General features: G+C 41.3%; 1 protein-coding gene and 1 long non-coding RNA gene across 4 annotated transcripts in view; one reads left to right on the plus strand and one right to left on the minus strand.

The window, feature by feature from the left end:
• DACH2 (dachshund family transcription factor 2) overlaps nucleotides 1-20,307 on the minus strand; it is a 247,862-nt gene extending 227,555 nt beyond the window's left edge. For 2 of the 3 annotated variants that reach the window (XM_051786244.1, XM_051786236.1), the window contains exon 1: nucleotides 19,731-20,307. In XM_051786244.1, coding sequence (XP_051642204.1) covers nucleotides 19,731-20,224 — 494 coding nt within the window. In that variant the 5' untranslated portion in view covers nucleotides 20,225-20,307. The remainder of the gene's footprint in view (nucleotides 1-19,730) is intronic. The other variant, XM_051786254.1, reaches the window with a different exon arrangement.
• Nucleotides 19,998-23,331, plus strand: LOC127470852 (uncharacterized). Its single transcript, XR_007904428.1, has 3 exons — nucleotides 19,998-20,102; nucleotides 21,075-21,224; nucleotides 22,898-23,331. It is a non-coding gene; the product is annotated as an uncharacterized LOC127470852 (long non-coding RNA).
• Nucleotides 23,332-27,310: the final 3,979 nt, after the last annotated feature.

The following is a 27,310-nucleotide window of genomic DNA, read 5'->3' on the forward strand; positions in this document are numbered from 1 at the left end:
CCTTCATCTCATAACAAAATAGAACTCCTAATACACAGAGTTCTGTAAAGCTGCACCTCTACATCACTATATTTTCAGTGTATGAGGAAGAGCTGCCTCTCCACATTTTGCTTCTTGGATTTGTCCAACTTTGCTTTGACCTTGAGTGACTCTGGCTTAAGTTTTCCAAACCAGCCACTGAAATCCCCCTCTTGCCCCAATATCCACCAGAATCTCCTGTGACCCTGGGGATATCTGATCCTCATGCTTTTTTTCAATTACCTGAAAATTAAGATCTGAGATTCTCAAACTCCTTGAGCAGTTTAACATCCAATACCCAGGGAGAACGAACACCTCGGGGAATTCCTGAGATTACCACAACACTAAGTGCCATGAAAATGCAAATAAAACTTAGTTATGCTTAATGAACACTCTTTTTAAAAGGTGTTAAATTTACATTATGAATTATAAGTGTAGATAATACGAATATAGTGCATATATATAAAAATAAAACTTAAAAATATTCAAAATAATAATCTGTCATGCAACAAACCATGTCCCATCATTTTGTCCAGGCACACTACATTTCTAGGCTTTTTTACATGCAAAGAATGCTTTTATTAACAGAATCAAGTGCAAGCTCAGTTTTGCAAATCTTAAAAGAAGATAATTCCATGAGTCTCATTTCACAGCACTAAGTGAGAATCACCCCAACAAAACCCCCACTTGCTGGACACAGCACCTCTGTACAAGGGCTCTAACCAAGAATCAACCCAGCTCCTGCCTGACAACCAAACACAACAACCCAAGGCTGTTCAGCCCACAAAAGTGCCTTCCATGCACCTTCCCACGAGTCTCACAGGGCAGCTGCTCTGCTCAGGAGGGTGGATGACTTACAGTGACTTATTCTCTCCAACTGTCTTCAGTAAGATAACTTATCTGAAATTTATTAAAAAAACATTACAGGGAAATGCTGTTCCCCTTCAAGTTTTTATGCTGTCATATTAAAAAGTTATTACGCCCCTAAAAATTAATTTTTTAAGTCTAAACTGGAATCTGAGTACCCTCCAGCCTAAGAAGACTGCATGATGGAATATATATGTTACTTTTCTAGATTATTATGTGTGTATTGTATATTTTGCATATACACACATGGTGATTGTTTGGTTTGATTTTTTAAGTAACTTTAATGGTTTACCCAAGGTGAATGTATTATCCTGGTAAAGGAGCATTTTTCAGTGTTGGCAGGTAACAAAAACAAGATCACATGGGCAATGCTCCAGGACAGCTCTGCTCCCATTCCTTCAAACTATTCCCCCAACAGTTTCCAAGATGAAAGTGCCTCTTGAATCTACACAGTCACATTCCACTGTTCTGTTTTCTGTTTGTTCCACACACCTTCCCAAATAATTTCTAACAATTGCTTGCTAGGAATCACATTGCTGCAGGTTAAGGAATGCTAAAACAGGTAATGTATATTGCTAAATATTCAGATACACATTTTTACAGGCAGGTTGCCTATACAGGTTTAGAGACACGAGTCTGATCTCAAAGGTAAAGAGACAAGATCTGGCTGTGATCTGTCTAATACCAGTGTTTTCTGAAGAAAGGTAACTACATAAAGAGCCCTCAGGCAATCTGTTTATATTTAAATGGATCCAAAGTTGATGTGCCCTGTTACTATTTCATCCCTGGCAGAGGGTTGGAAGCTCAGCAGCCAAGTAAATAGAAGCCACGTGTACCAGCACGCTCCACAAAGGGGAAAAAATAAGTTCCCTTTCATAATGGGAAAGCTGAGGTGCCCTCACCACCCACCAAACTATCACTGTGCCCACTGCCAAAATCAGACATTCATTTCCTGAGATATTAATAACAATATTAAGTATCTGCTGCACACAGAGAACCACTAAATCATACCAACTGCGCAACTGGCCAAAGAACCCACTTGAAAAACTTGAGATTAGCACTTCCCCAGCCCTGCTGGCCATGACACATGGCTGGTAACAAGGGTTTGTAAACATCAAAGCCTGCAGAAACAAGAACTTTTCCTAGAAAAGTATTAACCCACATGTTTGTACAGCCCTGAAATCCCAACTTTACCTTCTTATGCTTCACTAATTACTTTAATGACTGCTTATTTCTCCTGACTCTTAAAACAAGCAGAATATGGTCAAGAGAGATTAATTTGGCAGAATACACACTCAAAGGGTAACCTGTGTACAACCTCCACAGTTTAAAGGGGACATGCACATCCTCCCAGTATTCCCACTGGTTTTTTTGCCCCCCTCTCCACTTTCCCAGACTTTCATAGAACTGTAATTTGAAAAGCATTGCATATCCCAGCTTGAACAGCACTGAGTCAGAGACAGTTAATCACAGGGCCATGGTAAAGGGAGTTGACCTCTTTAATGTTTGTAAGTCATCAAAAGTACAAGTTCAGCAATTTCTGAAAAACCAAGATCAAAGATTACAACTTTAAAGAAAGAGCAGAGCCATGGAAATACATTAAAATGATCACACAAGTATGCTCAGGGTGTCACTTCACACTCATGCACTATTAGGCTCTGGAAAAGAGATGAAGCAGTGTGCCCTACTGCTGTGGGAAGCGGGAGACTATTGCTTTCATTTTATCAAACTCAAGTTTCACCCATATGGGTGAAGAAAGATTGGTCACATTTTTCTTGTGAGGTCAAGGAAACCTGTCCAACAGGGCTTTATTCCATATTACCCACGATTCCAGAAACTGCACCCCATACACTGGAGCCTTGAATATCTAAATGTTCTACTATTTCTTAATATTTGCCAAAACCTCACCCCAATGACAGGCTTATACATTTCTTCAAAAATATTCAATTACTCCAACCCCCAGTAAGACCGCAGAAAGGAATCTGGATTTCTGGACTAAATTCATTTGAAATTAGCAGCCAAATCAATAAGACCACTCCTCTGTAAGAACTCTCATTGCTCCCAAATGTCACAGTTGGTTTAGACTTTACCACTGAAACAGGAACTTGCTTTAAGATCATACTAGTGAAGGTGCATAATGGTTTAGTATTTTGTGTATTAACCTTCCTCCCTTTTACTTGGGTGTAATCCTTTCCTTCATAAAGTAAAAGAGCAATTAGTAATGCTAATAATTGAAACACACTCGCCTCCACTTTCTCAGTATGCCATGCACAGCCAATAGGCAGCTTTGAGAACATGCAGAGAGGTCAAAATTGGCTAAAAATCTCTCACATTTAAGAGACTTCACAATTTGAAAAGGCTGCTACATATTTTAGAGACCATCATTTATCTCAGCAGAGAGAACTGGCCAGCACTTAAACCCACCAAGAGGAACTCAGGGGAGTAAACTTAAATGATTTAAAACTTTCTGGACACAAAGAAAAATCACGAGATGGCTCCACTACTGTATCTATCAATTGTGAAGTCTCAGAAGAATTCTCCCCAGTTCAACTTCTTCTAAGACCAACAACTTAATTCATAAAATGAGAGGCTATCTACCATCTGTTGTCACATGTCATTACTCAATGGCAACTGCCCAGTGCACAGATAAGGAAAACATCTGAATGAGCAGCTGGGTGAGATAAAGCCCTGAGCATGTGCAGGCACAGCAAATAAGGGAGAGCTGAGTCCTTCCTACAGATCACCTTCTTCCAATCTGCCCAAGCCTAACAGGTGGGAAGTGCAGGCCACAGATCCCAAGGGATTCCTCACTGATGCTACAACTTTAAAGATTATCATCTACAAATGGTATCTCAGCAAATGCCCATCTCTGACATCCTGACCTCAGTACCACAGTCCTCCCAGAATAAAATACCTCAGCCAAAAGCTACGAGGGTTGGGAAATTCAGCCACAGAAAGAATGGCAGCTGGATGTCCATCCACTGAGCTATCACACATCATCAGCCTCTATCTCTTATTGTGGTACCTGGATCCAGCCAATCTAAAAGAAAAAAAATTAAGTAGTCTAGGACTATTTGCTCCTTAATTATCATAGGATCTCCCTCACTAAGAGGAAAACACTTCCGCTGGAAGCCTTCACAGCAATTTAAACCTCCGATGAATCCCAGAACCTTTTAATTCCATAAGAAATCCTGTCTTTTTGAGTCTCCTGTAATTTTTACAACATATACTCAGACCTTGTGTCCTGGAATTAGTTACACACATGTTCTTGCCACAAATACTTTGTGCAAGAGTTCTTCAACAAGGTCTTCTCACCTTTCCTTTTGAGAAGAATTTGGGGGGATAATGATGAAAACACATGTAAAGACAGATGTGAAGTGATTAAATCCAGTCCTATTGCTGGAAGGTACAGAAAGAAATGCAGCCTCCCCATCCATGAAGTGTTTATGAAAACATTCCACCAGCAATTTATGTGTGTGTCAGACAAATGGAAGCAGTGTCAGAACTTGCATCCTTTACACTGAAACATCCAAAAACAACACAGAAAAGCCAAATCATCCACCTACCCCGGTCAGCATTTTAACTGCTTTCAAATTCCATCTGCTTAAGGTTTTTTTTCCCTTTTTAAATCCCTGTCATACACCTAAGCACTAACAAAAGGATTATTTTGACATCATTGCTTTTGGCTTCTCGTGGGGGATCCCTACCTCTAATGCACGAGCCCTACACACAGGCAGGGAACCTGAGGTTCCTTAAGGAATGAGGCAGATACTCTAAGACATTTTTGGGGAGTGTGGAACCTACTGCTTATCTACATATAGTACCCTATGAATTCATATACTCCCTGCATGAATACTTTCTCACAAGGAATTGAGACATTTGTATATTCATACATTCATACACACAGGAATACCTGAAATTCCAGTTAGTCTCTAGAATATGCTTATTTTATTGGTACACTGCATGCTACTTGTGTACAGTGAGTACATCAACAACTGAGTCAAGGGAAAACGAGAGTAAAGTACTACCAAACTCTGAGGGTTATCACCCAATACGAGCTGGTTTGTTGTACCTCTGGTAAGAGTAATAACACACATAGTTTGAACCCACTGTGGGCAAGTGCTTTAAGCAGGAGGAGCTGCTTATAAAGGTACCACTCACAAAAAAAAAAAAAAACCAACAAAAACAAACAAAAAAACCCAACGAAACTAACAAAATAACCCAAAAAAACAGAATTTGCTTACAGAGTAGGAAACAGAAACACAGTAAATCAGGCTATAAGCTCCTGGAGAGGTGAAGACATGATACTTTTGTATAAATATGCTTAAAATATGAATTTATGATTACTGAAACATCTAAATTTAAGGGCTTTCAATCGTAACTGAAACAGAAACTCCCCAAACTAGACACAGAACACAATCAAAAAGATGAGCACTTGCTTTACTTGGGCACTTGCATTTTTACATTAAAAGGCAATGCTTTTAGTTTTTTTTAACCAGCTGTTAAGTATTCAAAAAAGAGAGACTAAGATACATTAATAGAAATACCCGACAGGCTCAGGACATCTAGCAGTACAATGACAAGCACTTTTATAAAAAAACAAACTATAAATAAATGTGTTCTGTTTTTCAAACATTCTACCAGTGAAGCCAAATACAAAGACACTTGCACTATCTTGTTTACGAGAACTGGAAGATAAAGTACCAAGTGACTCAATTCTTGAACCTTAAATAATTGAATTTAAAGTTAATATGGAAAATTATGGGCAAAGATTGGACAGAAGAATTATCCTCTTATGAAAAAACATCACTAAAGCAGGACTAGAAATAGCACAACAAGGTTTTATTATTGCTTTTTGAACGCATACACAGATTTATCTTGTACCACTACAGTACCTTCAGCAGTTTCATTGTCAGGTCCCATTTTCTGCTTCCTCCATTCTCCCCTTCTCCTGATTCAAAACCATCCCTTTAACACATCATTCCTAATTAGATGATTAGTGCTTGGAAGGGCAGGAGATAAGTCATTTGCATAATTTAATCATAAAAAGAAGTTAAAGATACAGATTTTGCTGTTCGTTTGTACAATTATCTTCACCAGCCTGGGGGGCTGAGATATTAATGTGATTAAACAGTATTTCTGCAAACAGGCAACTGTGTGTCCTCTATTAAAGCAGAGCTGGAGGCAAATGAAAAATTAATTTTAGAAGACAATCAATTTTATTCTACATGACTGTAATAAATAACAGCCCATCTGCAGACAAGTCATTAGGCCCTGGGAGGCTACATGTGTCACAAAGTCTAAATGACACACAAGGCCGAATTTTCCACCAAAACCAGAGTGAGCAATAAATAGTCCACCAAGGGCCATTCCTGTTCAAAGGGTGCAGAGGATTCCCAGAAAAGTCAGGTGCATGTGTGAAGTCCTAAGCACTGACCATCATTTCAGCTTGTAGAGTATTCAGAAATTCAGGTACTTGGTGGTTTGCCCTTCATGTTTTCAGTCTTTTCTGAATTCTAAGTGCAACAACAAATCAAGAGCTTACTAAATAGCCCGGATGCTACTTATGATACTGCAAACTTTGTGAAATGCACATGCTTATTAAATTACATCATAATTATCAGTTTACTACTTTTTAAACTGTTAAGACGCATAACATTGCTTTTCACTACTCTCTACACAGTCACCTCCACTTAAACTATTAAACAAGTAAAAATCTAGATAGTCTCAAATATATGAACTATGATTATGCTTAAGTAAGGATTTCTGAAGATCAGCAATGTAGAATATATGCAGAGTAATAAGTTCATAGTATTCACTCTACTGAAAATATTTTCCATTTATCACTGTCAGTACACACTTCCCTCAATGGAAAAAAGAGAATATTCCTATGCAAGTTTGCACAGACATCCTGTAACCCTTCAAAAGGGTTTACCAGGCAATGCAAGTATACATTTATTGGCTCTTCCTACTTCTAGTCTGTGTAGTGTCTTTTATTATAAGAATCCAAACACACAGGCTCTTTACTGGAATGGTTTGGGGCTCCAACACATACTTCCTCTATGTTTATGTCTTGTATGAGTATGACTTTAAAAAAAAAAACACAAACAAACCTATCCAAATGTGAGATTGGTTAAATACAACAGATTTCTCACTTCCAAATTTGCACAGAACATTTCCAGACGGGGACCAAGGCAATTCACAGATTGATTCCTGGATGTGCACTGAGGTTTGGATGCTTTCTGGGCCGGTGATCCAAAACCACTGAACTCAGTTGAAAGATTCTGGTCCTACAACAATTCCACTGCAGAATTTCACCTGCAATGAGGTCAAAAGGACAAAGCAATCTCCTCCTTCATGGAGATCCAAGCCCTTCGAGTTCATTCAGTCTTCTCTGCAGGACTGCACAGAAAGCAAGAGTTGGGTCCGTTCTTGACCACTGCTATTTGTTTTAACACCCTCAACAGCATGGCAATGAATTGAAAAGACTCTTATCTGTTCAGAAAAAGGACAGTTGAAACCACAGTTTCAGAATGGGATATTGTGAAAAATCAACAGAAGGAAAAGGAAGTGTTGCCCACAGCCAGACAACAGAACTAAGACATCAACAGAAGCACTTAAATAAAACTGCCCTTTGCCAACCTGCTGCCTGTAGATTTGTTTACTATCACACAAGTTCTCATAGCACTAGACATCAAAGGGGATTATTTTAGAAACAATGTGACATCATCAGATAAACAACTTCATGTGCATAAGATGCTAAAAAGAGCTTCTAACCAAAAAGGAGAAAAGTGAACAGCAGCACCAAAAACCAACCAAACACCAATATCAAAATATGGTCAAGAATCTTAAACTCCTTGAGTTAAAAGACACTTTTAAAACTTGAAAGACAACTCGAAGACCATTCAACGCAGCAAATGAAACCTGCAAGTGGTGCCTGCTATTTGGGTATTTAGTTATTCTGTTGTTATTGTGAATGACAGGTCAGTCTGGATGATGGGAAAAGTACCTGTGACAGCAAATGATGGGGGGAAATAATTGTCACAGAACAGGCCCATTCAGACCCTAATACAACACACTATTTAAACCAAATGCAGTGTTGGTAGAATAAGTCCCTCACCTGCCTTACCTGAGCAGCAGAGATGCTCATCCCTGCCAGGCATTTAAGGTCCTGTTAATAGCCAAGTTTAGAAAAACAACAAAAATATGGAGTTTATACTATCAGGAACTTCACATGAATGAATGAAAAAAAATTCTTATGAAGCATTGCTATCTGGATCAGAATACACCAGCATTAAAAACTCAACTGATCTTCATTAAGAGAATATGAGGTCTCAAAAATATATTTAAAATAATGCCATCCTCTGAACTACTCTCACAATCAGTAAAGATGACCACAATAAATATGTCACCAATATTTTTTTGGTTTGCTTCCTCACCAACATAAATACAGATTCTCTCAGTGCAATAAAGAGTTAATTTTTCAGTCAGTAAGATTAAAAGCTAAAATCATAAACCTTTAAGGACTAATAACTAAGATGGAACAGTTTGCTAGAGGGTTGCTGGTTAGGGGGTTGGAGTGGGACACAAAACTAAAACTTTGAAGAAAGCATATTAAAAAGGGCAAGGGAAGAAAATGACCAGAAACCCCTCTAAGTTGACATGAAAGAGAAGAGGACTTAGTTCATGAAACTGCAGAACAGAAACATTCCCGAGTTCCAGCAGAGAGAAACAGATTTGTTTGAACCAAAAATCAGTTGTGCAACAAATAAGGCAAATTATAAAAACAGAGCAGAAAGAAATGACAGTGATTCTGGTTCTGATGCGAGACAAGGAATCTTAGTTCCAGTGTAGGACAGCAGGATCAATTAACCCTCCCAAGCACTGCTGACTGTGAGAGTGAGCCAGGTTTGCAGCACATTACAGCAAGAATTCTGGCCAAACCCTTTCTGAGATGCTCAACTCAAGGTACTTTGATAAATCATCAATCAGATACATGAACTGCCATATAAAAAACCCCCTATTTACAAATAAAGCTTTACAAGGCAAAAACTCCCCAAACCTACAAATACATCTTCCAGCAACAAGCTCGTACAACAGAGGGAAGAGAACACAGAGTTCATCACCTTGGGTCCTGTTTCAGGATCCACACTCTGCTCTCCTCTGACTACCAGCATTTCACTACCTGGTTCACTTTCAGTCTTTTGAGGGGAGAGAGTTTGGAAGAGAGGTTTGGGTTTTTCTTTTTTAAACATGTATTTTAGGTCTCACTGGAAAGACTTGACTTTTTTCCTACTTCTATTTTTCAGCATTATCTCAGAAGCTCTTTAGAAAATTGCCCTCCTTCAGCACACAACATTTTGAAGTAGGAGAGGAGAGCAGGCAGCTGCAGACACCTGCAGCAGCGAGGAGAGATGCCTTCATCAGCCTCAAAAAACAACAGGGATAAGGTTTCACAGACACAGGACATTCTCTGATTAACTGTCATCAAAACAGACCATGAGCTAGCACAGAAAACTTGTACTAGGCAAAAACTGCTACATGTGTAAGAAAAAGCATCGTGTATAATATTTTAAATATACTGATTAGAGGTTCTAAATGAAGCTCAAAGTATTTTTCTTCTCTTAACTAGCTTTATCTTCTTAATTAGCAACTCTTAAATTACTGTAACATACAAGTAACTAAATCCCCCTACTGGCACAACGGTTGTGCCAGGAGCTTTCTTACAGCCACCTTTTTTATTTTTTTAATTACAAATATACAAATGGTCTTCTCGGGAAGCAGTGGGGAATAAGACAAATCTACTCCTCGGCACACACACAGGATTTCAGGAAATCATTTGAGAGACAGAGATGGCACAACCTGAACATGATATGATTGATTCCATATGGACCTGCCAAGGGACCAGGGCAGGGGCTGCCTGAGACACCTACTCCCACCTCCAACAGCTCCCACATCATCCAGCCATTCCAATAAAATCTTCCTTCCACAGCACAGTTATTTCTATTCTGCAAAGTGGTTGCCCAGAAAGGCTGGGAGTCACAATCCCTGGAACTACTTAAAATCTATCAGGTGACAGCTCGGGACAACCAGCTCTGCCTGACCCTGCTCACACAGAGGAACTGGTCCAGATCACAGAATCCCACAACAGTTTGGCTGAAAGGGACCTTAAAGATCATCTCATTCCACCCCCTGCCATGGGTAGGGACACCTTCCACTAGACCACACTGTTCCAAGCCCTGCCCAACCTGGCCTTGGACACTTCCAAGGATGGGGCAGCCACAGCTTCTCTGGACAATCTGTGCCAGGGTCTCACCACCCTCACAGCCAAGAATTCCTTCCCAATATCCCATCTAACCCTGCTCTGGCAGTGAGAAGCCATTCCCCCTTGTCCTATCACTCCAGACTCTTGTTCAAAGTCCCTCTCCAGCTCTCCTGGAGCCCCTTTAGTCCCTGGAAGGGGCTCTCAGGTCTCCCTGGAGCCTTCCCTTCTCCAGGTGAACACCCCCAGCTCTCTCAGCCTGGCTCCAGAGCAGAGGGGCTCCAGCCCTTGGAGTATCTTTGTGTTCTCCTCTGGACTCACTCCAGGTCCTTCTTTTGCTGGGACCACAGAGCTGGAGGCAGCTCTGCAGGTGGGGTCTCAGGAGAGTGACACGGAGCTGGAGAACCATCTCCCTCGATCTGCTGGCCACAGTTCTCTGATGCAGCCCAGCACATGGGGGGTTTCTGGGCTGCCAGAAACATCGTTGGGTCATGTGGAGTTTCTCAGGCACCAACATCCCCAAGGTTTCCTCCTCAGAGCTGCTCTCCATCCATTCTCCACCCAGCCTGTGTTTGGGATTGCCCTGACCAGGCACAGGAACTTGCCCGTGGCTTTGTCAGACTTCAGGAGGTTTGCACAGTCTCACCTTTCCCACCTGTCCAGGCCCCTCTGGATCCATTTAGGGTACCACAAGGGCACCCCAGGCTAAAAGTTCTCCTGCCACAGACTGGACAGAAATGAAATTACAATCTGAGAATGTTACTCACTTACATGGTCGTGAGAAGTATAAAAAAAATTAAAGACTTTTAGTCAGGACACCAAGATGGCTCCTAGAGCCCTGTCAGTTCATTTAGCAAATTTAGTTCATGTCCATAGCAAATGCAATTTAAAATAAATTTCTGGATCATTCCAAATCCTCTCTCTCTTATAAATATCTATAGCAAATTTTCAAAAAAATCAAAGTTGATTTCCATGGCTAGAGAGGCACTTTGGAAAAACTCAGAAATTTAAACTGCATTTTAAATATATATACTTGTATGTATGTAAATATTATTATTACACAACATGTGTATAGGTATGTAGTAATTGCATAAATCCTACATTAAATCTAACTTCCACTTTTAATTGGTGGAGTAGTTGAAATGTGTTACCTGATGGAATATAAAAACTGTGATCACAGGAGCCTATGGTTGGGGACAACAGTGAGGAAGATGAACACTAAATGCAAAACATTGTGGAAAAACAGCATTGAGACTCCTTCAACTCAAAATCAGAGTTACCTCTGCTCAAAATATTGTCAAAATACTACCAGAGACAAAAGGAATGCAGAGGTGGCATTCCAAGGGGGAAGCACAACCTCCTGGCATGGAACACATTTCTTTCTCTGAGCACAGGAAACCCTCGAGAGTCCCAAAGCTGGTGAGATGTGTCGGGTTGAGTCTTGAATAGAACAACTGCAAGTGCTCTGATGATGCACAACATGACATATTTCAGTGCATTTGAGTCATAACCAGCACTTACTTTCAGACCAAATAAAGAGGTAACACCTTGATTCTGAAAACATACTTTTCCTCCAAATCCCCCAAAGTAATTTTTCCCTGTGTTTCTCCCTATTTAACCATCAGATATTCAAGGAAAATAATCTGGTTTATAGAAAGAGCAGAGGTAAAAAAAATAAATAAATAAAAATCATTACAGGAGGTGACCTCAAAATTCCAGGTCTACCCTACACTTTGTATGTCACACGTAACTACAGAAATGTTAAGTTCAACTGAACCGTTGAACCAAAGTGGAAAAATATTTCAAAATAGTTAAGATTTTCACCTGATTCACTGATATGATACATCACAGAAGGTACCCAGCTCAAGAAGGACAGAAAAAAAGTTGAATTGCAGGGAAAATTCTGAAGGAACATTTATTAAGGATCTTTTCAATACTTACATTCCTATTGTATACTGTAAAATTCATTTCAATACTTCAGTACTATGTGCCAAATCCTTAACTAATCCTGTCACTAGAAACCTTCAATTAATGGCAATATTAATGGAGCTTTATGTAGCATAGATAATAAACCAGATGCATAATACAGCAAGATACCTCAAGTTTTACACATTACTAGTAAAAAGCCCATTAATAAAGAATAATCCAATAAAAGCTCTGTTTGTCGTGGCATTACCATACTTTTTAGTGTAAGAAAAAAAGACTCTCCCTCTTAAATAACTATTAAATGCTTGGGGTTCTAACATATTGCTGCAAGCTATAATGGTTATAACTGTTAATCCAATACACCTTTTATACAAACCCATAAACACACGAGTGGAAAAATAGCACAGATGTTCATCTCTAATGCAATTTCCATCCAATTTCCTAAGTGCAGTCCCTGTGTGCAAACTAGCTTAACGTTATGTTTAGCTTGCAAATTCTTTTAATAAATAATGAATGCAATAAAACTGGTAGATCAATGGCAAGCTGAGAAATCATAAAAAAGCCTTTTGTGCTCGTGCTGTTGCCGATTTCAAACTTTAATCCAGCGACAGATCAATACTACTTTTTCTTTTTAACCCATCCCATAGATAGCAGGCAGACTGCATGTAGGTTAAATGCTGGTACCAGATATCAATTTCCAGAAACTTGATAACATCAGACACAATTGCAATTGAACATTTTATACCTTATCATAAGAACAATATACACTGCTGAACATCACACCTGAAGCCACTGTACAGTAATAAAGTGAGCGCTTTAATTGGGTTCAGTTCTCATTTTTTGGAGAGGAGGTATTTGTGAGGGAGTCAAGAAAGGCTCTGACACAATCTATTTTAATGAGCAAAATGGGCTCAGCAGGTCAAGATGTACTGACAAGGAAATATAATCTCCCCACGCCTGCCAGTGACAATAAACTTTATATGCACACACAAAACAACAACATGGCTGCGCTCCCAAAAATAAAGGAAAGCAAACAAATTTCTGGTTTACAGGACTAGGATATTGGAACCTTCTGGGGCAGGTATCAAAGTGCATTAGTTAGTAGGTATCAGTGTTTCTTACTGGAGGCTGGAAAGCAGAGTGTGAGGGGAAACCCTATTACTGAGTCCCTTTGGGGTAACCCTGCTTTTCCAAGAGGGAACAAAGATCAAAAGCGTGTACCCCGAGGGACAGTTCTAATATCAAGCAGGATAAACCTAAATCACTAAGAATCAGTACTAACTAACACCCTTGTGCTTGGGAATGCAGGGTTAACTGTAACCTATAAAAACCCTGCCTTGGCTCACACCAAAGGAACACACCACAGACAGCAGGAACTCTGAAACAGCCTCCTTATGTTTGGGTTTGTTATTCGTGTTGTTTATGTAAATAATCATTAAAATTATGCATTTCCATACACCCACAGGCTTTTATTACACTGATAATCACACGAAGGACTTGCAAAAGAAACCAGACAGGAACGTCCTAGGTATTTTAAAGATTGGATAATTTTGTTCCCATCTCCAGAAAATCCAAAATTCTGATTTCTAGAAAAGGCACGAAAGGGATTAAAGATCTCACGTTGAGGAAGTACAAGATCAGACCCAAAATGGCAGTAACACATAATTCCTTCAAATAAAAATTTTCAGTAAATATGTCCCACCTGTGAGGAGAAGGGCTCAGATCCTAGAAACATTTCTAAGTTCTTTGCCCTTGTTCTGGCAAACTGCCCCTGGCATGAAAGGGAGGTTCACCTCAGCAAAGTCAAAACAGGGACTTTACAGCCCAGATTTCAACCCCTTTTTAATATTGATCCTGACAAACAAGCCTTTACACGAGGCCAATTCCAGCCTGTAAGCAAGGAAATCGGGCAGTTCTTCAAAACAGCTCATGCAGCTCATTGAAATATTTTCTGCAAACTGCTACAGTAGGTAGAGACCAGTTTCTCACTCCAAGGCCACTGAAATACAACAAACCATGATCCTCTAATTCAGTGTTTTTTCCTGTGCTCCTCAGTCCCACCAAAGCTGATTTTCACTGCTTTTACAAGCAGTGCCCAACCAGAGGCTGCGTGTGCAGCCCCAGCGTGAGAATAACTCCCCATCCCCAGAGCTGGTCCCTTCTGGAGCCTTTCTTAGCATAATGCTATTGCCACACATTGATATATTGGTGAGAGAAAGGCAAATATAACAATGCTAAAGCTTAAACTCATTTGAATAAACTGTGAATTTCTATTACATATATTGTTTCCTTTATCAAATTGGAACTACTGGAGCAAGAATACCAAGAATGCCAACATAAATCTAGATCTGTTACAGCCAGTTTCTCCAATTTATTCTCAGAAGCCTTAATGACAAAAAGTCAAAGTTCTTCTGTTCGGGGGAGAGATTAGAAAAAGGAACACTCCTGATAGTTTTTAAAATTAAAATAAAAGCGTCGCAGAAATCAGGTTTAACAAAATGATTGCATCAAAATCCTGTTTTATCCTCTGAAGAAAAAACAAAGACCACGAGTGGTTTAATAAACTCTACTGAATAAAGCCAATAAAGACTGTGTATAGCCTACGTGGGAAATAGATCTTCACTATTCACGGCAGAGTCCTTCACACTTTGTGCAATGTTTCCTAGAATTTAAAACTGTTCCACAAAGACACATTCCAGCCTTCTTTATGATTTGTGCTCCACAGGTTCTGCTCCAAGATAATGGATACCAGACTGAACTGATCCAAAATTAACGGTGATCAGCAACTTTTCTAACATATCTGCCCTTAAATGTTAAGTAGGAACAGAAACATAATAAATAAGTACTTCAAATCTAACAGATGTTGAATCCAGACGTATTTAGCTTTAAAAGAAAATTATTAATGAGGTAAAAAAAAAAAATCAACCAAAAAAAAAGAGAAAAAGCCTTACTTCAGCCTGTAATCAATTTGGACACAATGATATTCTATTTATAGCAACACTTTTAACATGTTCTAGTCTTATATTATTTATTCGGATCATTCCTATTACAATGAAATATTAATGCTGAGAAAGTGGTTACTCTATTAAGGAGCTATCCTATGTTTAGATTTTAATATTGATCTCCACTATTTGGGAATAATTAATCATTCTCTAAGAACCTGCATTTGCCTGACTTTGTGCTATAATACGATGAGAAGTTTAGCATCTTCCCCCACAATGATGCCACGCTCAAATTTATATTTTGACCTATTCCTAAAGGCAATTTAGTTATTCCAACAGAAGGGGAAAAGGGGATACCGCCACTTTAAAAGCTTCAATCTCTTTGACATTGCTGGCAGTGTATGGGAACATTAATGCATCTGTCATGATAACAAGCTAAGAATAACATCTAGACATCAAACCGAGCAGAGAATCCATCTGAAGTGATTCATTCAGATCTGTCTCATTGATTTATTAAACACAGGGCAACATCTGCAGCCTCACAGAGCCGCTTGGCAAAATTAATGCAAGATCAATTCAAATGGAAAAAAGTGCAAAAGAGATAAATCAAAACACAATTTGCATGCAGTTCCACAATCAGGCTTATTGGGTGCAAATGCTCAATTTTCCTCCCAAAGCAAATGAGTTTAAATGTTGTTTTATCTTCGTAGAATTGTGTGATTTGAAGTGACAGTGAAGAGTTCTGCAGGTTGAAATGGTGAAAAGAAAAAAAGGAGAAGAAATGCTTGCAAAGACCTTTTGAATATGCAACAAGAATATCATTAATACCTAATTGTTTAGCTTTTTTGTCTTTGCTACAAAAACACAGTATTTTTCAGTTGTAGAAGTCTCAGTAGAAAATTACATATGTATTATGCATATCCACATGCAGGAAACACACAAATACTCCATTTTAGAGGAAAAGCAAGTTACACTTCAAATGGGGAGAGCTCTAGTGCTACGAAGAAAGAAGGGAATTTTAATCAAGGGTTCTCCACATTAGATATGCATCTGATGAAAATATTCAAGCATTTTAGGAGTTTTGAACAAGCACAGACTTTCAAGGTGTCCAGAAAGAAAGAGGGATTTTTCCAAAAGTGTGACTACTCTGCTCAGAAAATGGGAAAATTCCTTTCTGCCCCTCAAGTAGAATCCACTATGCTACTGATCTCCCTCCAGAGTATTTGAAGGGAGCCTCCTCTCCAAGGAAGAGAAGCAAACTGAGCAACTGAGCTTTATCTATTTTAAAATGCTAGCACCTCCAAAATTCACAAGTTTGGCCAAGTCTGAATGCGTGCTAAATATTTACTTAGTCAAAGAAGTTTATGTATAATCAGATGTCCACAACAACTATCAATATACAGGAAGCTCTGTGCAGAGCTGCACGACCGGATTGCTTTAATTATAATCTTGACATCAGTCTCCTAATAAAAGACAGAGTATTGCTGACTATAAGGTACCTTTTAATAGACAACATGACTAGACCCTCCTAATCTCGTAAAATAAAATGTCTGCATTTACTGCTTAAATTAATTCCTAAAGCCTTTTATTGTTTGTGAATAGCCAAAGCAGTACAAAATATTAGCATAACTGGATACTTTAAATCATAAAAAATACACCATGCACTGAAATGCTGTTTTCTGGAAAGTATTCTGACTATTCCCTGAATAATCCAGACCAACATTATGCTTTTTCAGTGGCCAGCAGCATCCACCAAATACAGAACCCTGTAGAAGAGGTTATGATCGTACTCATAATAATCCTATTTTTAAGGACTGACATATTTATAATCATAAGTATGTTCTAACAACAGTTTTAAATTTCATTTTTAAATAAACCCTCATTACAGTTTTTTTATTTTAAGGAAATGTTATGCTTTACTACCAAATTTAAGCATGTGTCCCTAATTTAAGTAATCTTGTAAGGTATTGCCAATCAGGAGCCAGATTTTGTCAAGATGTTGTACTCACTACTCACTGGAAGGTACGACCTGGAATGAAATGAACAGTTAGTTTCAGTTTTACAAGCCTTGCTTCCCAATTAGACTGCATGATGATGGCTAAACATTGTAGTAACATTTTGTTTACATGTGAATGAAAAATTAAACAGTAAATGTGAACGTACTAAAAACTCACTCAGGTCAAAGCTGCTGGATGCAGGTAACTGCTGTTACACACAGAACACAAACACTCCAAACAACTTTCGCTGATGGGAATATTTCTCTGCAGACAAACTCAATTAAAAAAAAAAAGGGGGGGGGCAATAGACTAAGCAGGGGAAACAGAACTTCTCTTTTTTTCAGTTATACATAATTGACGGTTTGCATTCCAATTAAAAAAAAGCTACAAGTGTACACTAACGTAAGACATGCTGACTTTTAGAAGTCAACTAACAGTGAAAATAATGATACCCAGCGTTTCTTACTGCTTTTTCTGGCAGCTCGTGAGTTTAATGCACTGTTTCTACAGTATCCAAATACATACATACAAATCCTCAGAAATTAAAAAAATATTTATTACCAAAGCAACACAATATTCCTAGTTGAAAGTAATGCTTCTGAAGATCACATTTTTCCAAGTGTTTACTTTCCAGGTACAGAACTAAATCCTGTGTGCACGGCTTTAACAGTTCTACCACATCTGATTTGTTTGGTAACACTGCAGTGCTTCCCAGGTCACTTCACAGCAAACACAAATAATTAGATTACTCGTGCATTTAGCTGTTTTCATCCACCATTCTCTCCAGTAAGTATGGACTGATCAAGGGGAAATAATAATCTGTAAGTAAAATGACGTATGAAAAGCATTCAATTAGCATGATGGAACACAATTAACGTTAAGTCACAACCCCTGAGCGAAGCTTCAGGTGTGCTGGTAACACTCCTCATGCTTCACACCTGAAACACTGAATGCAAAACACATGGGTATCAGCAGGCTCCTGGAACCAGTGGCGCTTCCATGAGACATAAACAAAGGCTGAGCGACGGTTTCAGTAAATATTTGGGGAAATACACCAGGATTTGTTTTTCTTGAACAGGTAAAAATACAATGTTTTCAAAACAGCGCAGGGAGAGCTTGTGCTCAAGCACATTCAACACGTGTGTTCCTCAGCTGAGAGCTCTGGCTCCGCTCAGACACGTCCCTGCCCTGGTAGAGCCGCCTCACACTCCTCCTGCCTTATCTCCAGCCTTTGGCCTGGGCTCTGTTCCACTGACTGCTCCTTTCAGACCCCCTGGAGCATCCCTCGGCTCCTCACCTGCCTCCCTCCCCACTGCTCCCTGCCTTACCTATTCCCTCATCCTATCACAGCCATGAGTCTTCGTCAGAGGGGAAAAAACCAAGAGTTGTGAAACACAGGTTTTAAATATTTACCACTTCAGCATTTCCAGATCTTAAATCGCTGGTTGTAAGGAGAGAAGAAACCATCAGATTTTATCTACAGGCTGTATCATCAAATCAGATCCGTACTTCCCTGAGGGAAAACTTTAGCATGATCACAGAAATCAAGGAGATGTGTTTCTTTAATCGTCAGCTTTCGTGCTAGTCGAGTTTCAGAAACATTTCAGAGAAGCATTTACATGTTAAACGTGTCCCTGAGTAATTAAATGTATTTGAATAACATTAATTGAAGTCTCAGAGCTTACTTATAAACCCATCACTTGAATAAAGCAGTAGGTTGTGATGTCACCGAGGTGCCTGACATTGAAATGGGCAGCGGGAGAAGGAGTTACAGAAACAGAACAGGAGCAAGAAAAGAAACACATAGTTCGTATTAATATATCTAGCAATTAAGTGCATCTCTAAAACGACACCTGTAATATAAAATTATTTGAAACAAAGGAAACACTGCAATGAAAAACGGACGCCCAGTCTGCTCCTACTTCAGCTCACAGCGGCGAGAGCAGGATCAGGCCCCAAATTAGCACGATATCAAGTTGTTATTAAAAAACACCCACGTTCAGTGCTGAGCAATTCGTGACATAAACCCCAAAGTTACTGAAGATTTGCACGCTGCAGGTCGGATATCGCACCCAAAGCTCTCTGAAAGCTCTGCACAGAAAGTTTGCTGCCACAGAAAAAAGGAGCACGCTGGCAGGGAAATGTTTCCGAGGAAGTCCCTCGCCAACTGCTGAACCAGGGAATGTCATCCCCAAACTCCCTGCCTTCCACTCTGCCCCACGGCACCAGCGTTTCCACGGAGCCCCGAGAGGGTTCTGTGTTTATTTAGATCATTATCATTTCTAAAGGCAGCAGCCGGGAGGTCACAGACCAGGACTGTAACCCCGGCTCCGCAGGACCCAGCGGGGATCTCCGGGCTCGGCAGGGCCGGGGCTGCGGCCGCTCCGCAGCTCGGACCGAGCGGTTCCAGCCCTGCCCGGGGCACCGCCGAGCGACGGGTCCCGGGCAGAGCCGCGAGTTCCGGAGGGGGAAAAACAGCGGAGAAAACTTTCCGCTTTGTTTTTTTTCGAGGAGTTGTCTTCGGGAACTACCCCTGGGGAAAAGTTTGGAGCCCAGCGCGGAGCCGCTCCGCTGCCCGGCGCTCCCGGCACCGCGGGGCACCGGGAAGCCGGGAAAGTTTTCCACGCCGGCCCCGCCGCCCCCGGCCCCGCTCCCCCGCATCCCCCCGGTGCCCCCGCACCCCTCACACGACCCCAGCGCCGCGGGCCGTGCGCTCACCTCGCGTTGGTGCAGTCGTTGTACAAAGTTTCGAAGTCCTTCCTGGTGATGAGCTTGCAGCGGTTGACGCCGGGCTGGATGGCCCCCAGCCCGCGCAGGATGCGGACCTGCTCCACCGTGCACACCACGGGCGATATATCCAGGCGCTTCAGCTTCGTGTAGACCGTGTGCAGCCCTCCCACCAGGTGCTTGAGGAAGAGATCAAAGACCTGCGGCAGGCAGATCAGCTCCTGCCCCTCCACGAGGAACGAGGCCACCTTCACCCCGTGCAGGTCGACCATCTTACACTCGTTGCCGCCGCCGCCGCCGCCGCCGCCGCCCGCGCCGGCCCCGCCGCCGCCGGCCGAGAGGAAAGTGTTGACGAGGCTGTTGGTGAGACGCGGGGACTCCGCGGGGCTGGAGTACAGCGGGTCCGCCCGGAACAAGCCCGCCGAGCCCCCCGCGCCGCCGCCGCTGGAAGTGGCGGCGATGACGGGCGGCGCGGACACCGCCATGGCCGGCGCGGCTCCCGCGGCTGCTTCAGCCCCGCGCTGCGCTCCGCGCGGAGCCGCCGAGCCGCCCGCACGCAGCGCCCAGACCCCTCCCCAGCGCCGCCGGGGGAGACTGACGGCGCCCTCCAGCCAATGCGCCCCGCCCGCCGCCGGCACCGCCGCCGCCAGTGGCTGCGGGCGCGGGCGGGGCGGGGCAGCGCCGGCCCGCACCTGGGGCGGGGGCGTGCGGGGAGCCCCGGCGGCAGCGTCGCGACCGCAACTCGGGGCAAAGTTTCCGTGGGCGCTCCCCGCGCCGCGAGAGGGTCCCGCGGGGCTCCCCCGGGCGAGGAGGGGTCCCGTTTTCCGGGCCTTGAGCGGGTCCCGCTGCCCGGGACGCGAGGGGGTCCCGCGGGGCTCCCCGGACAGCAAGGGGGTCCCGCTCCCCCGCGCTCTGAAGGAGGGGAAGAGAGCGGTCCCTTCCCCCGGGGCTGGAGCGGTCGCTGCGCTCTGGCCCGTTCCCGAGTGCTCAGGCACCTGTGCCCCGCCGCAGTGGGGACGGGGGTGCCGGGGCGAGGCTGCCTTGGGGACGGGACACGTCGGACCCGTCCGGGCTGACGGGCACGGCAGCTCCGCGCAGAGCTCCGGGCCGGGCAGGGCAGCGGGGCAGCGGCACACAGCGCAGGGGGGTCGGTGTGCAGCGAAACGAGCCGGGTCTAAAGCCAACTGAGTCAGGGCTAGAGCTGAGCCCCTCCGGAGAGGGGCACAGGCAGGAGGGAGGGAGAGAGCTGTGAGAGATGAGGAAGTTTGTGATCACTCGCACGAGGCGAAGCCCGTTCTCGGGAGGTCTGAGATGTAACTGCCTTGATGTTTCCAGGCTCGGTGCGGCATCAGTTGTGGTTTAGACACAATGGCCTCGGACCGCTCCTCACGCCCGACTGTGCACCAGAACCACCGTCTGGTACCTCAGTAAAACCCCGCGGTCCCGGGAGCCGGGAGGATCCCGTGTCTCCCCCACCTGAACCAGGTCGATTGCCACAAGAACTGCCAAGACTCGTGCGCCCCTTCTCCCCGAACAAGTGGAGTCGAAAGATGGTCAGACAAATTCTAGAGAAAGGAGTCGAGTGACAGAATCACACCCAGCAGCAGCCAGGACACGCTGGCTACATTGGTTATTTGCTTATCACCCTCTCCCGGTGTACGTACATTACATCTCTTTTAAGCTCTTCCCTTTCTTCTTTTGTTCCTCTTGCCTTCTGTTTGTTTCCACTGTTTTTCAGTCTTTTATCTTTCCTTCTTTTCTAGTCCTTTAACTTTCTCACTCCCCTCTTTTCTTTTTAGCTTTCTCCTAAGGCATTCAGTAAACAAAGCAAACAGTAAAGTATAAACAAAACTTTTCCAAGCAAGCAATACCAACAGAGCATTTCAGCTATTTCCATGATTCCATCTTCTCCTTCCTTTTGTCAGGCTTGCTTATTTAGGCACCTTTTCTGCGAAGTTGAATATTTTTGCATTATGAGTAATGAGGGAAGATGACTGTGTGCTAACTGAATTGCTATATTTGTGAACATAAATTATCTAAATTACACTCTGAAGGAACCTCCCCTTCTCCCCATTGATTTCATGTGTGTTCTAAGAAGCCTGGCCACTGGTTTTAGGCCCATAACCTGACTGCCTGAAACTAGGGAAGAATTTTCACATAAGTTAAATGAATGCCTTTCAATAGGAGTGCTCATATTTTAAACTAGTTCATGCATCTGTTTAGGATCCAAACCTTAGATTGGAAGCTCTGTGGGGCTGGGACTGCTTACTTTGGCAAAGTGTTTGGTACAACAGAGTGCTGAACTCATCTGCAATTTTTATATACCGGGAATTATAGAAATAATAAATAACTGGCTTCAAATAGAAACTTTTGGGCGTTAATTTTCTGGACATAATTGCCATTAGGAGATCTAATAAATCAGATTCGAACACTGCCTTTTTAAGGACTTTTTTTTTTTTCCTTTGAGATTAATGTGACAATCAAAATCCACCGCAAGAATTCTTTTTCCTTTTTGACTTTAATATCTTCCATAAACTAAACATATTTCTAAATAAGCCTGAATTTTTGCAAGGCCAGAGGAAGCCTTGCGCATCAACACCCAGCAAGTTGGAGTGGCATGAAGCAATATAAAATCATAAAGGCTGTAGTAAAAGCAGTACCCTTGAGAGGTGACTGTCCATGGAGAGAAGAACTGCTCTGAAACTTAGAAAATGCTCAAGGTTTGAGAATTAATGCCAGGCAGCTGTCCAGTTCAACTAAGCATGTGCAAATCAACTATATCCATGAATATTATTATTTCCCTGTAATTTTGTTAAAGACAAGGCAAAGTTACTAAAGCCTAACAATCATACAGTAATATCTTGTCAGTTATAAAGTATCCAGATGGTTTATTTGAATGGAGTCCAGCAGGATGTAATTTGAATGGGTACAAACTACTAAGCCTCCCTAAAGCTGAAATAAATATTTTAGAATATTACTTTAAAACTGAAGTTTCAGTATTTTTGTTCCTTTCAGGCTGGTATGCAAAATGTTTTCTTAACACTGGCAACTATGGCAATATTGGTGTGTTAATCCTGTATGAACATCGGCTGTGTTTCCAGGGTGAAATGTCAAGCAAAGCTTCTATTTGTTTGGGTTTGGTTTTGTCATCATTGCAGATGCCCCATTGGAGGGAAATGGGAAAGAACTCTTTCCTGATGCAGAAGAGAGAAGAGCCATTCCAGGCAGGGCCAGTCAACAGCATTCTGGAATTCACTTCTTGCCAGCTGGCATAAACATGGCTCCTGGTTCCCAGGGATCCCAGAGAGGAAATGATGGGTGACACAATTGACTAGGAGGAGACAATGATAAAAACTAATGACAGCTTTCTAAGTGAGCAGTAGGATATTAATTAAAAATAATAATTTTGCTTAGAGAAGGCTGGAATGTTCAATAGTGATGTTTGAGTTTCATCTCAGTTTACTGTAGCCAAACATGAGGCGAGACAATAAAAAAAAGGAATTCAGTGTAAAGATTCCTGGTGGAATTTTTTTAATAGAAAGAATTTTTTCTGTAGACTTCATATAGGTACGTCCAATGTGAGTAGATTGTGTGAGAAGATGCTCCCTGTTAGTGGAGAACTTTGGTGATCCCTAAAATAAATGTGAGTGAATAAATGTGAATACAGAGTTATGAGGGTCAGAGGTAACTGTAGGCCCAAAATGAAGGATAAAAATAATTAGAAGATGTATTTGCAATGCACCCTGGTCATAATGAAATGAAACACCACTTTTTGCTGAATTCCAACCGGACTGGAGCCCGAGTGACAATGACATTCTCCTCATCCTTAACAGTGAGATTTCCCAGGCCCAGTCTAAAGCTCTCAACATGCCCCAGTGATTTCTGAGCTTGTATCCTGAGCACGCAAACCACTGATGGTGCTAATTCTGAGTAAAGGCTTGAAAAGGAAGAAAAAACATTATTAATTTTTTGCTGGGTTAGTGTTTAATGCCTTGGATTACTTGGCAAAGACTAACCATGATTATATTAACTAATGTAGGCCACTGACGTGAGAAAGAGACTGAAATTAGTCTGTCATTCTTAGTGCCCACATTTTTCTAGACGCACTTGTACTTGACACTTGAATTCAATTTAGTTCTGACATTTCGGTTGAGGTTTTTTTGGAATTGTGGATTAAAACTTCCCACCTAAACATCAAAGATTTTACATAAAACTGATGAATCTAAATGTCTAAGTATCAATAGAAAAATGATCCTTTCTCTTAGGTGATTAAATGTATTGTATTAACGTGTGCATAATGCAGAATCAATAAATAATGAATTACCACTGATTGTAATTGAATGTTTTCATAATTTTATTGTCAGCCATGATAAATAATCAGTACGTTTATACTGCATTAAATTAATTAGTGTGTCATTTCTATTACATACATCAGCAGTGAAGTAATGCAGTGACATCTGTTTCTAATGTTTAAAAGATGTGGTATTCCTTATTAAGTAAAAGGAAGAGTTATTAGAGGTATTTCCTGTGATTGGCAGTTATACTGGTACAGTCAAAGGGATCAAATAAAGAACTTGCACTCCTGGCACATGCTGCATTTCAACCCCTAATGGCAGCGAGTTACAATGACTGGAGTGAATTTTGCTTCTTCAGGCTTTCAGAAAGTCCTGCCCACCTTTCCAGAGAAAGTAAGAACAGATCTTCTCTCCCTAATACCCTCAGGGAGATTCTGACATGGAAAATAATTAAAGCTCCACAGAAGAACCAAGCATCCAATCCATTTCTATATTAATTTTTCTGCCCCAGTCCTCTGCACATACAAAGGAATTCCCCTCATTAAAAAGTCTCAGATTAAGCCTTTTATGGCTGTGATGTTCTTACACGGAAGTATCTGGACTACTGGGACCTTAACCTTTCCTTGGAAATCAGACCAATTTGATATCTCAGCCCTTTGATGCAGTTCATGTACATTACTCGTAAAGGAAATGGGAAACCGAGGAGATGTTGCAGACGTGGGAATGGCAAAGGGAAAGAGTCGAGTAGGAGGAACAGGATAAATGGAAGGAACGCACAGCAAAATAAGCAGGAATCAAACTGTGCCACAAAAAGGGCTGCTTTCTAAATGACCCTGGGTATTATAAATGGGGTGACCACCTGGGAGCAGAGTGATAGCAATAAAACACACAGAGCAACAGATTCCAACAGAGGTCCAGGATTCCTGATTAATGCTGTCTTTTCCAAGACACTTACGGACATCCTTAAGTTCTCTGTACCATTACGTCATCTTTTAAAAGAACAATTGGAAAGTCTCATGTTAGAGCTTATCTGACCAGAGTAATTCATCCATAAAGCAGCCCTTAATTTTAATCTTAAATTTTTCATACTAGCAATGTACATCATGATATTTAAGTCCTCGACAGTCCTCCACAGACACAGCCTTTGAGACAAGTTCTCAGTTCACAGAACTGCCCTGAGCTCACAGTTCAAGCTTTACATGAGGCAGGAAGGATTGGACTATTCACTACAGGAACCTGAGATAACTAAAGCACAACCATGACTCTCAAACAAGGTCCCACCTGCTTTGCCCATTCATTAAAACTTCCCTTGGCTGTTCTCACTGAGGAGGGGTCACCTGCCGGCCTTAGACACCATTGCTTTTTGTTTAACCCATGTGAAAATGCCTTTCCCTGAAAGCAAGGAGTACATTTGTTGTATAAAAATGGGAGTGGTAATTTTAAGCTTGTTCCAATGAAATACATGAGTACAAGATGCAGTTGTTGCTAATGATTCCCTACTTTAATCTGGATTTTGATTGAGGATAGAGGGCAGCAAAATTGCAAAGGCAGGACCTTGGTGTAACAGGGCTGTTTTACATGAGATACAATCATCATTAAGGTTCAATGTTGTTTGCATCTTTTCTTCTTCAGGAAGAAAAATTAATACTATTAGATGTGTATTGAAGTTAAAACACACTTTATAGCAAACCACTGTGAACACAATTCCATGCACTCCAATATATTCAGTAAGTCATTACACCCAAATGCTTGTTACTATCCCCAGAGGAACAAGATTATCCTCATCTCTCACTCTCTACATTTGCAGGTCAGCTAAGGAAAGCAAAAGTTTTCCTGCTCTGTCTGTTTGAGCATCTCAGCCCTAATCTGAAGGCACCACCATCTAGTGGGACAAGAAGGTATTTAATTTTCTTTACATTCTTTTGGTATTTTTAAACATGGACATCACATTCTACTTCAAGTAACCAAAAAAAAAAAAATCTTTTTTTTTTTGTATATTTATACATAAGGCTCATGTGGACTTTTCATTAATTCTCATTCTTCTGTTTTAACTGCAAAGCATTTTCCAATAAAAAACTTAAGAGTCGTTTCCTTGAAAGTAGGTTTTTGTAAACAGAATTGTATCAATGAGGAAACAATTTATAGCTATCCAGGCTCCAAAGAAGTGTAATTGATTTATTGAATAAATATTTTCAGTATTTTATTGAATCTACCTTGTGGAAATGCAATTGGCAGAATTATTCATATTGTGAAAGTAATTATCTTGAGCTCATCTTTAAAACCAATATGTATTTTAGACAGTAAAGATCCATCCTTGCAGTTTTCCATAGAGCCATTAACTGCACAGCATTTGGTTGGAAGTGGAGTCTGACCATTAAGTCCCATCAAAGCCAAACTTCCAACCCGAATGCACAGCATTCCTTTCACCTTGATCTAAGAGTGACCATTTATTGTACTTTGCTTGTGCTGATACACTGACTGCTCCCTGCTCTTATTTGGTTTTCCTTTATGCATTTACAGTTGGGCAGAATAATGGCAGGGATTTTCTGGGGGGGAGGGAGAAGCACCAGGGTGAGCAGTGTGTGTTCATTTATTTTTTACCAGGGAATGTGTGCATCTGCAGCTGTTATCCTAAGATGCCTCCTTGTGTTCAGGTCTCATTGATCTTGTTACAGCATTTCACACACACAGGGATAATTGATTTACAACATTCAGGAGTCCAGGTCTTTTATAAGCATGAGAGTAAATATTAAGAAATCACTATATTTTGAAATTCTATAGGTATTTTTGGGTTTTATATCTAAACCAGTAATGCAATAATAAAGAATTAAATACTTCCTCGCACAGATAATATCTTAGTATTCAGGATTTGAGCCTGATTCTGTTTCCATGGAAGTGAATGGTATTTTTGCCTTGGATGCAACTACACATTTCAGTGTTTCACTATCCTCAAATTATAGAAATCTTATCGACAGAAATGGGGATCAATGGGTATTTTGCTTTGTACATCAATTTTATGATGCTGTCTTTTAAAACGGTACCTTTCTTCTGAAAGCCATAACATAATATCAATCTATGCTGCCAATTCTTACTGAAATCCATCTGGAGTTCTGAGTAAAAATCAATGGAACTGGTCCAAACTGGTTGAGGTAGTAAATGGCAGTTTGGCCCTTTGATCCCTAAACCATGTGCCTGAGAAGGTTTGAAGTATTTAATTTAGAATGCAAATTTTAAAAATTGTAAACCCTTTTGTTTGGGATACTGTTTGCAGTTGAT

This window comes from Manacus candei, unplaced genomic scaffold (genome assembly GCF_025592945.1).
Source record: "Manacus candei isolate 608988 ecotype Guabito, Panama unplaced genomic scaffold, ASM2559294v1 h1tg000003l, whole genome shotgun sequence".
Lineage (NCBI taxonomy): Eukaryota > Metazoa > Chordata > Aves > Passeriformes > Pipridae > Manacus > Manacus candei.